This window comes from Elephas maximus, chromosome 23 (assembly GCF_024166365.1).
Source record: "Elephas maximus indicus isolate mEleMax1 chromosome 23, mEleMax1 primary haplotype, whole genome shotgun sequence".
Taxonomy (NCBI): domain Eukaryota; kingdom Metazoa; phylum Chordata; class Mammalia; order Proboscidea; family Elephantidae; genus Elephas; species Elephas maximus.
This window is the reverse complement of record NC_064841.1, coordinates 2,017,406-2,031,944: the sequence shown is the minus strand read 5'-3', so window position 1 is coordinate 2,031,944 and position 14,539 is coordinate 2,017,406. Positions and strand designations below refer to the sequence as shown.

Here is a 14,539-nt window from a genome sequence, read left to right as displayed (position 1 = left end):
TCTTTTATCTTTTCAGATTAACTGGAAGGCCTGCCGCTGGTGTTCATCAGGGGTAGTTCCTAATGAAAAGATACGAAACATTGGAATCTCAGCTCACATCGACTCTGGGAAAACGACACTGACGGAACGAGTGCTGTACTACACTGGCAGGATTGCACAGATGCACGAGGTAGACACGTGGTTGATTCCAGATTACCTGGAGCTTGGTTTTAATCGTTTGTAGTTATGATTTAATAAACTTCCCAAAACTTGGAAGATTAAAAAGAAAGAGCAACAGTGGATCTTGAACCAAAGTCACGTGTACGAAGGCGATCACTCAGGGTGGCTTGAAATGTTGCTCTGAGGGATACAGCTAGAGACCATCACTGTGGGTGTCCTGAGCAGGTTGTCTTTTAAGAATGTTAAGTCAATGTGATGTACTCTTAGGCAGCCATTAAAATAGTATGTAACAATAATTTTTAATGTGAGAAAATGCTCATTATTTTAAATAGAAGGTTTAAAATGATACATAGCGTGAGCATCATAGATAAAAAATACATATGTCGGAAAAAATTATTTTAAAAAATCCTGCAGCTCTCCTGAAGACATCAACGGTAATGTCAGCTCTCCAGTTTAAAATATCCCTTCAGTTGAAGGCCATCTTGTTAACTCATATGCTTTACAAGCAGAATTCTCCCCGTCCAGGTCTCAGAATCCACATGTAGTGTGGCTGGCAAAGACCTTCTCTCTGAAAATGCGCTGCTGGATTGACCTGGGCTGGTGGGCAGGAGCAGAGGGACAGAGATGGTCCTCAGAGCAGGGCAGTTGCTGAGAGCAGCGTTGAAAATGGGGCTGGTAGATAAAACAGGGGCTTTAACAGTTAGGCGTACCTGAAAACTGGGTCAGTCAAATATCTATGTTCAGGTTCCATTTCAGTAGATTCCTTCCCTTCTTGGAATGCAAGGGCAGGAAACGCTGAGTAAAGTGCTGTGTGTGTGTGTTCAGGTGAAAGGGAAGGACGGGGTTGGTGCGGTCATGGATTCCATGGAACTGGAGAGACAGAGAGGAATCACCATCCAGTCAGCAGCCACCTACACCATGTGGAAAGACGTGAACATCAACATCATAGACACCCCTGGTGAGTCTGGGTACTGACCTTGCCGCGGCTCGTTTTGGCACACGTGACTGTCAGTTCGTATTGAGAAGACTAGACCGACTTGGGACCTCGAGCTCTGTTCCTTACGTGGTTCCCTTAAAAATAGTGCAAATAAATTTTGAGTAAGGAAGTTCCTACTCTACGTATTCCAGCTGATTCCAGAGATGCCCGTGGCCTGGAATCTCCTGAAAGTGGTCTTTGGGGCTCTGGTCCTGGTGGGGCACGGACAGTATCCATGGGCTCTGGAGCCCACACTTGAGTTAGAAACCTTAGGTAATACACAGAGGTAGGAAATGTCTCACAGTGCGTGTGTTAAAACCTCAGGCTGCTCTTCTTTGTCTCATTTAGGTCACGTGGACTTCACGATCGAAGTTGAAAGGTCCCTGAGAGTGTTGGATGGAGCGATCCTTGTTGTCTGTGCCGTTGGAGGGGTGCAGTGCCAGACCATGACTGTTAATCGTCAGATGAGGCGCTACAATGTTCCATTTCTAACTTTCATTAACAAACTAGACCGGATGGGCTCCAGCCCAGCCCGGGCTCTGCAGCAAATGAGGTAGTGAGCCTCAGAAAGAATAGATGGGGTAGATGTTATGTACGCAGGTTTACATCCAGGAGGGTGATGAATCTGTGGTCACTAAGCTTTATCCTTGAGTTTCTCCTATTTAAAATTTAGTTACATGAATGACTTATCCTAGTAAGTGGAACACAGAGCCCGGTAGTTCTACTGATGAAAATTTATTAACTCTACTCTGTATCTTCTGTTCTTACCTGCCAGTGACACCCTTCCAGTTCTTTAGCATCTGCCAGTGATTTATTTTTATATTTCTTTTGTCATTTCAGAGGGCTTTTGGAGGAAAAAAAGGGGCAAATGTGTACTTTTATTTCTTCAGGTCCAAGCTAAATTATAACGCAGCGTTTGTGCAGATACCCATTGGTTTGGAGAATGACTTTAGAGGTATTATAGATCTTATCGAGGAACGAGCCATCTATTTTGATGGAGACTTTGGGTAAGTGTTAAAAAAAAAAAAAAAAAAAATTATTAAAATCTTTCATTTTACGAAACATTAGAGTGAAGGACAGTATGAGTTTTTTAGTAAGCATGTTTTTAAAACATAGCTGGAAGACATGATATCTCCAAGGTGATATTTTCTTAAATGCTGTTTTAGTTATCTAGTGCTGCCATAACAGAAATACCAGAAGGAGAAATTTGTTTCCTCACAGTCTAGTAGGTTACAAGTCCAAATTCAGGGTGTCGCCTCCAGGGGAAGGCTTTCTCTCCCTCTCAGCTCTGGAGGAAGGTACTTGTCCTCAGCCTTCCCCTGGTCGAGAAGCTTCTCAGCCTCAGGGACCCTGCGTCCAAAGGACGCACTCTGCTCCTGGTGCTGCTTTCTTGGTAGTATGAGGTCCCTAACTCTGCTTGCTTCCTTTTCCGTTTATCTCCTGAGAGATAAAAGGTGGTGCAGGCCACATCCCAGGGAAACTGTCTTTACGTTGGACCAGGGAAGTGACCTGAGTAAGGGTGGTGTTACAATCCCACCCTAATCCTCTCGACATAAACTTACAATCACAACATGGAGGGCAACCAAAGAATACTGGGAATCATGGCATGACCAACATGACACATATTTTGGGGGAGACGCAATTTTAATGCAAATATATCAGAGCTCTTTCTTTAAAATAGTTACAGCCCTTAATCCATGTTTTTGATCAATGCTTTATAGGTTTAATTGGATATCCCTGAAAAACCAAAATAAAACCTGTCTTTTCTTAGTCAGATTGTCCGGTATGGTGAAATTCCAGCAGACCTGAGGTCGGCGGTAGCCGACCACCGGCAGGAGCTGATTGAATGTGTCGCCAACTCAGACGAGCAGCTTGGAGAGCTGTTCCTGGAGGAAAAAGTTCCCTCAGCTTCTGATATAAAGGCAAGTGCTCTCAAAATCAGTCTTAATTAACCAGCAAGTGAGGTTTTTAAGGGGAAGAGGGGCCATGATGCTCTTATACATGGACTTTATTAATGAAACCTGAGTAAATTCATTTTAACGTAATTGGTTTCCTCGAAAAATACTTGACGTGGCATGTTACTTTTTTTATAAGTAGAAAAAAAACCCATTGCTGTCCAGTTGATTCCAGCTCCCAGTGACCCTGTAGGACGAAGTAGAACTGCTCCATGGGGTTTCCAGGGAGCACCTGGTGGATTTGAACTGCCTACCTTTTGGTTAGCAGCCGTAGCACCTTAACCACTATGCCACCACGGTTTCTTTTTTAAGTAGAGAGTTATGTAATATTTTAAATTGGAAAAACAGTCATAGTTTGTTCCAGGAGAAAGACTCACAGTAAGCTTCTTGGGTGTGGCCTTATTAAAAAGGTAGAGAAACACAAGTGTCAGAGCAGTAAGGCGGTTTGAGAGACTGGGCCGCTCACGTTTGCAGACTAAGTGTTGGTACTTAACACTGTGCTAATATTTGGAAAGCTCTTTTGGTTCCGTCTTCAGCTCTTTTAAACAAAAAAAGAAGGTTCCTTCCTAAGACATACTTGTTTTGCCAAGACAGTCGGTACACTTGGCAGAGGTTCAATAAGCAGTTATCGTAGGTGAGGAGGTGCACCTGTGAGGTTTATAACAAACCAGACGCACAGGGAAAATACCACGTTGAGACTGAGGAGGCCAAGTAACCAGCTTTTGACTGTCTTTGAGCTGGGACCACATCTTGTATCTCCAGTCCTTTTGCAGTCACAATGGCCTTACCTCAGCTCCGTGTTGAGTGAGGACACCGTACAGGAAGGCAGGGCTGACCTCAAGTAAAATCAGGTGTTGTATCCTGGGCATAGATGGATAGCTAGGTTCTTTATCCACTAAGTGGTGTGTGTCAAGAGTCTCCACGGCCACCCCAGGTTTGGTGATTCGGCAAGGGACTCACAGGACCCAGCGTGTGGTCACTGTCTTGGCTGTGATTCATGAGTTGAAAGCATAAGAAGCCCTGTCATCAAAAGGAAAGAAAGGTGCGTAGGGTGAAGTCCAGAGGAAACCAGGTGCAAGCCTCCGAGAGCCCTCTTCTGGTGGGGTCACACAGGACACCCAGGTCCCCAGCAGCGAGAGTGATGACACACGTGAGATGTTGTCTACCAGGAAAGCTTGTTAGAGACTCAGTGCCCAGGTTTTTTATTGGGGGCTGGTCGTGTAGACACTTGCCTGGCATTTACCGACACTCCAGACTCCCAGGATAACGTGAGTGTTCAGCATAAACCACGTTGTTGGTACAAGCAGTCTAGGCACACTGAACCACCCCTGTCCGTTCTGGCAGTGCTGGGAAGTCTCCCAAAATCCAAGTTCCCAGATACCAGCTGAGGGCGGGGCCTGCTGGCAGGCCTTTCTGAGGACAGCAGTCTCAGACCTGCCGTGCTGAGGTTACCCACAGGGCACATGGGTGTTGTTTAGTTTCTGTACTGTGTGGTTGGGTATGTTACTGTTGGGAACAGTGGAAAGGCCGCAACTAGGGGTCCATTTGGGAGAAAAGTAAAGCTTTGGTTAGGCTGATTGAGAGGATAATTCTGATTCCTCCTTTGTATTTATTTACCACCCACATATGGTCGGCTGTTCTACGCATGTAGTGTAAGTGGGTGAGATTCCTTTATGTCCCTAGTTGCGTATTAGGGAGAGATGAAAAGTCAGAGGTGAGACCAGGTGGCCCAGGGTGGCCTGAGTGCTTAGGGACTGAGCCATTTCTGGTTCCCAGGAACAGCAGAAGCAAGTTTTTAAGATAATTTCAGTAGTAATTGCTCTCTTCCCATGCGTGTGTTCGTTTTTATACCTTCTTTTATCATGCCAGTTACTATCCTGCCTTTCGGTGTGGTACTGTTTAGCATTGGTGATTCTAGATTTTGCTTTAAGCTTTTCTGGGTGTCAGTAGTTTTATATTTCTTCACAAGGGCTGGAAGATACTTGTATGCAGGCGCTGTATTCTCATAGGGCAGATTGTAACCACAGCATCGCTGGCAGCCTCTTCTAGCTGCCAGAGCTAAAGGTCCACCTTTAATCCTCTGAGCCTGCCAGCCACTGGGGCCTTGTGAGGAAGTGCATCTGGAATCCATCAGTCATGCTTACACTAGGAGGTGAGGAAGTCCAGCTGGGACCCATGTACTGTGCTTACACTAGGAGGGGAAGTCCAGCTGGGAGCCGTGTATGGTGTTTACACAGGGAGGTGAGGAAGTCCAGCTGGGACCATGTACTGTGCTTACACTAGGAGGGGAAGTCCAGCTGGGAGCTGTGTATGGTGTTTACACAGGGAGGTGAGGAAGTCCAGCTGGGACCTGCGTACGGTGTTTACACTGGGAGGTGAGGAAGTCCAGCTGGGACCTGCGTACGGTGTTTACACTGGGAGGTGAGGAAGTCCAGCTGGGACCTGTACGGTGTTTACACTGGGAGGTGAGGAAGTCCAGCTGGGACCCATGTACTGTGCTTACACTAGGAGGGGAAGTCCAGCTGGGACCCGTGTATGGTGTTTACACTAGGAGGTCAGGAAGTCCAGCTGGGACCCTCGTACGGTGTTTACACTGGGAGGTGAGGAAGTCCAGCTGGGACCCGTGTACGGTGTTTACACTGGGAGGTGAGGAAGTCCAGCTGGGACCCGTGTACGGTGTTTACACTGGAAGGTGAGGAAGTCCAGCTGGGACCCGTGTACGGTGTTTACACTGGGAGGTAAGGAAGTCCAGCTAGGACCCTCGTACTGTGTTTACACTGGGAGGTGAGGAAGTCCAGCTGGGACCCTCGTACGGTGTTTACACTAGGAGGTGAGGAAGTCCAGCTGGGACCCGTGTACGGTGTTTACACTGGGAGGTGAGGAAGTCCAGCTGGGACCCGTGTACGGTGTTTACACTGGGAGGTGAGGAAGTCCAGCTGGGACCCATGTACGGTGTTTACACTGGGAGGTGAGGAAGTCCAGCTGGGACCCATGTGTGGTGCCTGCAGTGTGGGTGGAGGAAGAACCCAGAGATCATTATTGTTACTATCGTGGCCTTAATTTGTGAGCAGTTTGTACTGCTGGGTTCTCTGTATTTATGTTATTTTAAAAAAAGGAAAAATGGTAATTAAATGTCTTTCAATAAATAATACTTTCATATTGATTAGACATTTAAGAAGCATACGGAGCTGCACAGTCGGAAATTTCCCACCCTGTCTCCCATGTGCCCAGCTCTCTGCCCCCTCCCTGAGACAGTTTACCTGTTAATAGCTTCTTGTATATCTTTCCAGAGATGTTTTTGTGTACGTATTAATTTTTGCCCTATTTGACACATTCATCAGCATACTGTTTACACTCTTCTGTACTTTACTGCTTTCTGTGTATATGTATTTTTTTTTGTAAATTGATTAGTAGTGACCTTCCAAGAGTGTTGAAGGAAAGCACTTGTGCCAAGTCGCCTCTTAGCCCTGAGGACGAAGTCTGCGTGTGTCTGTTCGTGTGTGTGTGTCTTGGTCCTAAGTCACAGGACACCTGATTGTTGTCTTGGTGGAGCAGCGTTCCAGAGAATATCAGTTATGTTACTTATTGATGGTGGCGCAGTGGCAAAGTGATTGGCTGCTTACCAAAAGGTTGGCAGTTCAAATCCACCTGCTGCTGCTTGGAAACCCTGTGAGGCAGTTGTACTCTGTCCTGTAGGGTCGCTGTGAGTCAGAATCCGCTCCGCAGCGGGGGGTTTGGGGTTTGGTTTGAGTTGGCGATTGATTGAAGCACAAAATGTAATTTTTAAGATTAAGTTATTAATTTTTTTGTTTTGTTTTGTAGCTTGCCATCCGGAGAGCTACTCTAACCCGATCTTTTACTCCTGTCCTTGTGGGAAGTGCCTTGAGGAACAAGGGAGTTCAGCCTCTTCTGGATGCGGTTTTAGAATACCTCCCAAATCCGTCGGAAGTCCAGAATTACGCTGTTCTCAATCAGGACGAGTGAGTCCTCGAGATGCTTCAACACTTACGTGTTACAGAGGAATTTAGGAACGATTCTTCTGGTTGTGTTGGGTTTGTTTTTCTAATTTACAAAATTGGTTTACAAAAATCAATCACTTTTTATTTAGGTAACAATTTTGGCAGATAGAAGATATTTATTATACTAGTTACCAGATCATGTACTATATTTGTGGGTTTAGAGTATGATTTGTTTTATTATCTCTCCAGGATTCTATCATTAGAAAATTTTTTCATTTGGAACCAGCTATTTTTAGTAGTATTTAAAAAAAAAAAGCTTTAATATGCAGACCTTTTTAGCTCTCACTGACCATTTTCTCCTTCTCTACCAGACCAGTTCTCTGGTTGTCCCTCACTGAGCCTGTCAGTATCTAGTAGCAAATCGCCGAGAACAACTTCTTACCCATCTCTTTCAGGAAACTTTACTTGCATGGAGTCAAAAATGTTTAGCACATTTTCTCAGATGTTACTCTTTGATGAAATAAATTGATGTAAAAGAAATATCAGATACTGTATCTCATAAGTTTATATTTCATTTATTTTAAGTGACTCAAAAGAGAAAACCAAAATCTTGATGAACTCCAAAAGAGACAACTCCCACCCGTTTGTAGGCCTGGCTTTTAAACTGGAGGTAGGTTGCCTTTTAGTACATGTAACGTCTGTAACTGGAAGCTTTATTTTAGAATTTACTCCTGTTACAAATGATTCCGTGCCCCTGATGAAAGATTTGGAGAATAGGAAGAGTGGAAAGGACAGATAGAGTTCCTGCGTCAAAACCCTCAGGGTACGGTTCCCCATTATCAGCTGCACGTCCTTCCAGCCTCTTCTCTTTGCGGTTTTGAAGTATAAATATTTCCTTAAATCATACTGCCTGTGTAGTTTTGTCGTGTTCTTTTCACTCAGCATCACAGCGGATATGGTCCATGTTTTTGTAAATGGCCTAACTGTTTTCACTGATATCATAATAGTCCATCAAGTAGATGTGTCATGATTTACTAACACTTTCCTAGGTGTCGGACACTTAAGTTGTTTTCAGGTTATCACTGTTACAGCCACATCAGGGCCACTTCTAGAAATGTGTCTCAAGCCAATGCTCTAAGGTTGGCTTCAGTTTGCTTGTCTTGTCTGGGCTTATAAACGTGAAATCTCACACACAGCTGTCAATACCCCTGAATTAGTTGGGTTAAATAAGCTGAGGTACGTTCCTACAGTGGAATGTTATTCTGACTTTTAAAATTATGTTGAAATGACCTTAATACATTTTTTTATTGTGTTAAAATATGTGTAGCATCCATTTGCCATTTTAACCAGTTTTAAGTGTACAATTCAGTGACATCAGTTACATTCATAACGTGCAGCCGTCACCGCTGTCTGTTCCATTGCCCCAGACAGAAGCTCGGTGCCCACAGAGCGGTAGCTGTCTGTTCCATTGCCCCAGACAGAAGCTCGGTGCCCACAGAGCGGTAGGTGTCTGTTCCATTGCCCCAGACAGAAGCTCGGTGCCCACAGAGCGGTGGCTGTCTGTTCCGTTGCCCCAGGCAGAAGCTCGGTGCCCACAGAGCGGTGGCTGTCTGTTTCGGTGCCCACAGAGCGGTGGCTGTCTGTTCCGTTGCCCCAGGCAGAAGCTCGGTGCCCACAGAGCGGTGGCTGTCTGTTCCGTTGCCCCAGACAGAAGCTCGGTGCCCACAGAGCGGTGGCTGTCTGTTCCGTTGCCCCAGGCAGAAGCTCGGTGCCCACAGAGCGGTGGCTGTCTGTCCCGTTGCCCCAGGCAGAAGCTCGGTGCCCACAGAGCGGTGGCTGTCTGTCCCGTTGCCCCAGGCAGAAGCTCGGTGCCCACAGAGCGGTGGCTGTCTGTTCCGTTGCCCCAGGCAGAAGCTCGGTGCCCACAGAGCGGTGGCTGTCTGTTCCGTTGCCCCAGACAGAAGCTCGGTGCCCACAGAGCGGTGGCTGTCTGTTCCGTTGCCCCAGACAGAAGCTCGGTGCCCACAGAGCGGTGGCTGTCTGTTCCGTTGCCCCAGACAGAAGCTCGGTGCCCACAGAGCGGTGGCTGTCTGTTCCTTTGCCCCAGACAGAAGCTCAGTGCCCACAGAGCGGTAATGCCACATTTCACCTTCCCGCAGCCCCTGGCAAACACTCACCTACTTTGGTCTCTGTGCATTTCTGTTGTAGGTATTTCATGTAAGTGGACTCATACAATACTTGTCCTTTTATGTCTGACTAATTCCACTCAGCATCATGTTTTCAGCGTTCATCTGTGTTGTAAGCATCTACCAGAACTTCATTTTTCTTTATGGATGAATAATTGTCCATTGTAAGTGTGTACCACATTTTATTTATCCACTCGTGTTGAGGAGCGCTTGGGTTGTTTCCAGCTTTTGGCTGTTGAGAATAGTGCTGCAGTGAACATTGGTGTAGAAGTATCTGCTTTCAGTTCTTCTGGGTATATACCACCGAGTGGAATTGCTACGTCATAGGTAATTCTAGGTTTAACTTTTTAAACAACTGCTAAACTTTTCCACAGCGGTTGTACCGTTTTACATTCCCATCAACAACGAGGGTTCCAAATTCTCCACATTCCCACCAACACTTGTTATTTTTTCTTTTGTTTTGGGTGTGAAGTGGTATCTCACTGTGGTTTTGATTTGCATTTCCCTAATGACTAATGATGTTTAGCATTTTTTCAGGTGGTCATTGGCCATTGTGTATCTTCTTTGAAGAAATATCTATTCAGGTCCTTTGCTCGTTTTTTCGGTTGGGTAGTTTGTCTTTTTGTGAGTTGTACAAGTTCTTTATATATTCTGGGTACTAAACCCATATCAGATTTATAGGCGCCCTGGTGGTACAGTGGTTAGATGCTCGGCTGCTAACCGAAGGGCTGGCTGTTCAAACCCACGGGCAGCTCAGCAGGAGAAGGATGTGGCAGTTTGCTTCCATCAAGACTTATAACCTTAGAAACCCTTTGGGGAAGTTGTACTCTCTCCTACAGAGTCACTATGTGTCGCAGTTGACAGCAGTGAGTTGGTTTTTTTTTTTTAATCAAATCATTTTGATTTTCTCTCTTTTTATAGGTTATTTATATCAGTGAGGACTCATGGATATTTATTTTATACTTTGGGTTTTAATCCAGTATTATGCTATTTATTCCGCTGCTCAGATTGGCCAGGTTTGGCCATTGGGAGCTCTTTCATTTGGCTCCTGAGTCCCTTTGATACCTTCCCAACAAGATGTTCGAACTCACCTTGTATATTCCCTGCCCAGCCCTAGAATCCGCCATTTCTTTAAGGAGCCCTGGTGATGCAGTGGTTAAGTGCTCAGCTGCTAACTGAAAGGTCCACCATCCACTGCATGGGAGAAAGATGTGGCAGTGTGCATTCGTAAGGATTACAGCCCAGGAGACCCATGGGGCAGTTCTGTTCTGTCCTGTAGGGTTAGTGTGAGAAAAATAGACTTGATGGCAATAGGATTTTTTGTGGTTTCTTGTATTAGAGAATGGTATTAGTAATCAAGATTTGGGTGCTGAGTGTGCTTGTTTGCTACTGGGTGTTATTGCTTTTGTTCGTGATATTTTAAGTGTGAAAAAAGGTGGAAAAGTTGAAGGTGTTCTGGGGTGGGATTGTATTTTTTGGCCTTTTCCTGCTTTAAAAAAGTTCTTTTACAGTATGCTTCTTATAACCTTTATAATGACCAAAAAGGATTTTTAAGTTAAAAATTATAAGTAACAATGCAGTGAAAATTTTTACACATAAAACTTTAAAAAATACGTATTTAAGAATATTGTCTTTGGATAAATTCCCAGAATAGTGACTTTTGAGTTAAAAGTATGGAATATTTTAACATTTAACGGTTTGTATTGCCAGATTGCTTTCATAGTCTCAGAATTAATAGATGTAATTATTTCAGTCAGTTTTTATCAGCATTGGGAATCATCATCTCAAAATAACTACTGATTTAATAAATGAAAAGTGGTATTTCATTTTAACTCCTCATGACAGAATGTGTTCCGTATATTATGCAGGTGTATTTCTTTTGTAATTGTCTATTTCTCTTTTTAATTTATTTCTGTCAAAGCGTGTTACTTATTTGTTTGCACAAGCTTTCTCTAATAGTTTTTAAACAATCAGCAGTTTATAGTTTTATACTCATTTTTATCTTTAGTCATTCGTTTTTGTCTTTAGTTATTCTCTCATTTTTAGCCACAGAAATCCTCTTCTTTCTGTATTCTTAGTAAATATTTACTTCTGTTTCTCATAGTTTTTCTCTGTTGGTTTTTTTTTTTTTTTTTAATCATTAATCCAACTGGAATTTATTTTAGCGTATGCTGTGAAGTAGGATCTAAATTTACTCCTTCTGCCTCCAAATAGAAAACAAGTTGCCCGGTGATCAGCGATTAGACAATCCTGTACTTTCCACTGGTTTATGATTCTACCTGTACTGTCTTTTGGCAAATGTATTTATGTTTTAGGTATTTATAATATGCTCTGAGGGCTGTTCAGTCTATTTTGTGTTCATTCTGTACTTTTAAAATTTTCGAGCATTTAATGTTTGTGTATCATTTAGGGTTGGTTTCTTTCATTACTATCGTTTTTCAGTAATTTCTATTTTTACCTATTCTTCTAAATGGGTTTTAAAATTATGAAGTGTTTAAAAATTCCTTTTGGGGTTTTGATTGCTGTTCTGTTAGACACATAAATTAACATGAGAAGAACTGGCATCTTTGAAGAAGTATATCTAATTGGCTGGTGTTGGTATTTCAGAAGATTGATCCTTGATTACTCCTTTTATGTTGAGCCACTTATTAGAACTCTTATTTAACAATAGTTTTACAAGCTATTTTTTTTTTTTTACAAGCAGTTACCAAATGTTGTTTTCGATATATAGCACGGTCTTACCATTTTTCACATGGTATTTTTGTTGTCCTTCCAACACTTGGAGCCCTGGTGGTGCAGTGGTTAAGAGCTCAGCTGCTATCCAAAAGGTTGGCAGTTCGAATCCACCAACCGCTCCATGGAAACCCTATGGGCGGGGGGGGCAGTTCTGCTATGTCTAACAGGGTCTCTATGAGTTAGAATGGACTCGACAGCAATGGGTGTGGGTTCCAATAATTATGTCTAATTTTTGTTTTATATCTTCCTGTATTAAATTGAAGTCACAAAATACCTGAAGGTAAAAACATACATCCTTACTGTATAAAAATAATCTTTAGAATTTTTTCTAAGAACTTTCATTTCAGAGGGAGCAGGAGTATCTTGGATTGTGATACCAAAAAGATAGAATCGGCATCTTTATCTTGTCTGTATTCCTAGCTAGTACTAAAGGTAGTTTATGAATAAAGCATACACATGAGGTGGACTACTAAAATCGGAAGGGGTGTTTGGGAATAGTCGTGATGTTTTCCTCCTAATTTTTGGTTCTTGTGTTTCTTTTTTATTCTTCCCGCCCTGGCCCAATCTTGACTTACAGGCAGGTCGGTTTGGGCAGTTGACGTATGTTCGTAACTATCAGGGAGAGTTGAAGAAGGGTGACACCATCTACAACACGAGGACAAGAAAGAAAGTGCGGGTGCAGCGGCTGGCTCGCATGCACGCTGACATGATGGAGGCAAGTACCGGTCCTCGTCCTGAGACTGGAAATCTGTAATGTGGTCCTGAGCCCCACCAGAGAATTCCTTCTGGTTGAACTCGAGTGTTCTCCTAACCTCTTCATTCTTACTGAAGCAGCTCCGACCTACATTTTACTGTAGGCCCCATGAGCAGATGTTAAGAACATATTTTAGACCACTGGTTGTAAGTTGGCTAGATTCCCTCAAGTGCCAAGGTTAAGGAGAAGAAACAGCCCTGAGACTCAACGCTATTCGACACTTTCCTCAAGAGCTCTTGTTACAGAGAGTGTGGTAGATGCTTAGGACAGTGGAATCGTGGTTCTCAACGGTGAGAGTAATAAATTGACACTAATTTCCTACCTTCCTACTTTCATTGAACCTGAAATAAGGCAGGTGTGAAAGTCCTGTATAACCCTAGAGATTTTATTCGTCTTGTAGAACCCTCTGGAGGCTACATTAGTGCCAGAATCCATTTAAAGATTTAAAACTCCTTAAGGTCTGGTCTGGCCTGTGGCTTGAGATTTTGAGTTAGCCCTGAATCAGCCCTGACTGCCTGTGGTCCTTCAGGTTAGGCCTTGGCAGGATCACTGAGTATGCGTGGCCCTACTCCAACCCTTTCCTAATTGAGGTCAGTATTCCTGTAGAAATATATCAGTCTAAGCAAAATCTTAACTCAGAAATTTTTGGTGGCTGTTCTCTCTCCTGAAAGGTGAATAATAAGTTTTTTCAAAATGGGACAGTGAGCGTTGCTGTTTTATGATACCGGCAGCAGGGGGCAGAGTAGAGGGAGGAGTAATTTCCACCTGTTTCCTGAGCCAGAAGCTGGATGTGCACAGCTGTGCAGATGTTAGAGTGTGCGGCATGCACACAGGCACGCCCTCTGACAGCCACCGCTGTTACGGATGACTGACAGTATAAAAGGACAACATCTCGGAAGCTTGGAGGCACCAGTGCTTTGTTCTTGGGTTTCCTGTGTTTTTTTGACTCCTTGCATCTGTGGAAAGTTAAGATTATTTTAAGTACAATGAGCTCTGTTCTCCTGTCTTTGTTCTGAAAACTTCCTTTGCATTTTTCCCTTGGATGTTTCTGTCATACCCTTCTCACGCTCCTGACTGTAGTAATGTAAACAGAGCGTGCTTTTAATCCATAGAAATAACTTTAGAACCGTGAGACTCTGTCAGTACTACAGATGCTCCGAGTTCCTCATTTAAAGTAAAATCTTGTCTACTGAGGTGTGGTTTAAGTAGGACCCTCTTTAAAATACGCCTTGGCACGGTTGATGGTTGGTGTATTGATTCTGTCTAGTTCATCCTTCGTAGGATTCTCTGTGCAAGATCTTGCCATGTTTGTTTGTGTAAAGGATGTGTATCGTGCAGTTACCATTCCATTACCCTGTTTGATTTGTATCACTCTCAGGTTTGTTGCTTGGGTTCTTTCTTTAGGATGTTGAGGAAGTGTATGCTGGAGACATCTGTGCACTGTTTGGCATTGACTGTGCTAGTGGGGACACGTTCACAAACAAAGACAACAGCAGCCTTTCTATGGTGAGTCATTTGCTTTCTAAGCTGTTTATCATCTGATTTTCAGAAGCCTGTTTTTTTTTGTAGTGCATTTAGTACTTCAGGAAAGCACCACAGAAGTTTTACTGATGCCACAGACATCAGATATGGGCCGGCTGTGGCTCTTTGAGTGCCAGTTAGCCAAGTGCTCTGTGTACACTAACTTTCCTGATGTTGCCTAGTAAAATATTCCACAGTCCTCCGAGGTTTGGTGTGTGGGAAATCTTCACGTGTAGGTACACTGGGCTGTGTATCCCCAGCTCCACATCCTGTGGTCTGCCTCCCCACTGGGG

General features: G+C 43.8%; 1 protein-coding gene across 1 annotated transcript in view; it reads left to right on the top strand.

The window, feature by feature from the left end:
* GFM1 (G elongation factor mitochondrial 1) overlaps positions 1–14,539 on the top strand; it is a 45,298-nt gene that overhangs the window by 2,627 nt on the left and 28,132 nt on the right. Inside the window, exons 2-10 of the mRNA XM_049867172.1 lie at positions 17–169; positions 985–1,117; positions 1,484–1,688; positions 2,026–2,142; positions 2,907–3,057; positions 6,913–7,070; positions 7,635–7,719; positions 12,549–12,686; positions 14,130–14,231. Coding sequence (XP_049723129.1) covers positions 17–169; positions 985–1,117; positions 1,484–1,688; positions 2,026–2,142; positions 2,907–3,057; positions 6,913–7,070; positions 7,635–7,719; positions 12,549–12,686; positions 14,130–14,231 — 1,242 coding nt within the window. The remainder of the gene's footprint in view (positions 1–16; positions 170–984; positions 1,118–1,483; positions 1,689–2,025; positions 2,143–2,906; positions 3,058–6,912; positions 7,071–7,634; positions 7,720–12,548; positions 12,687–14,129; positions 14,232–14,539) is intronic.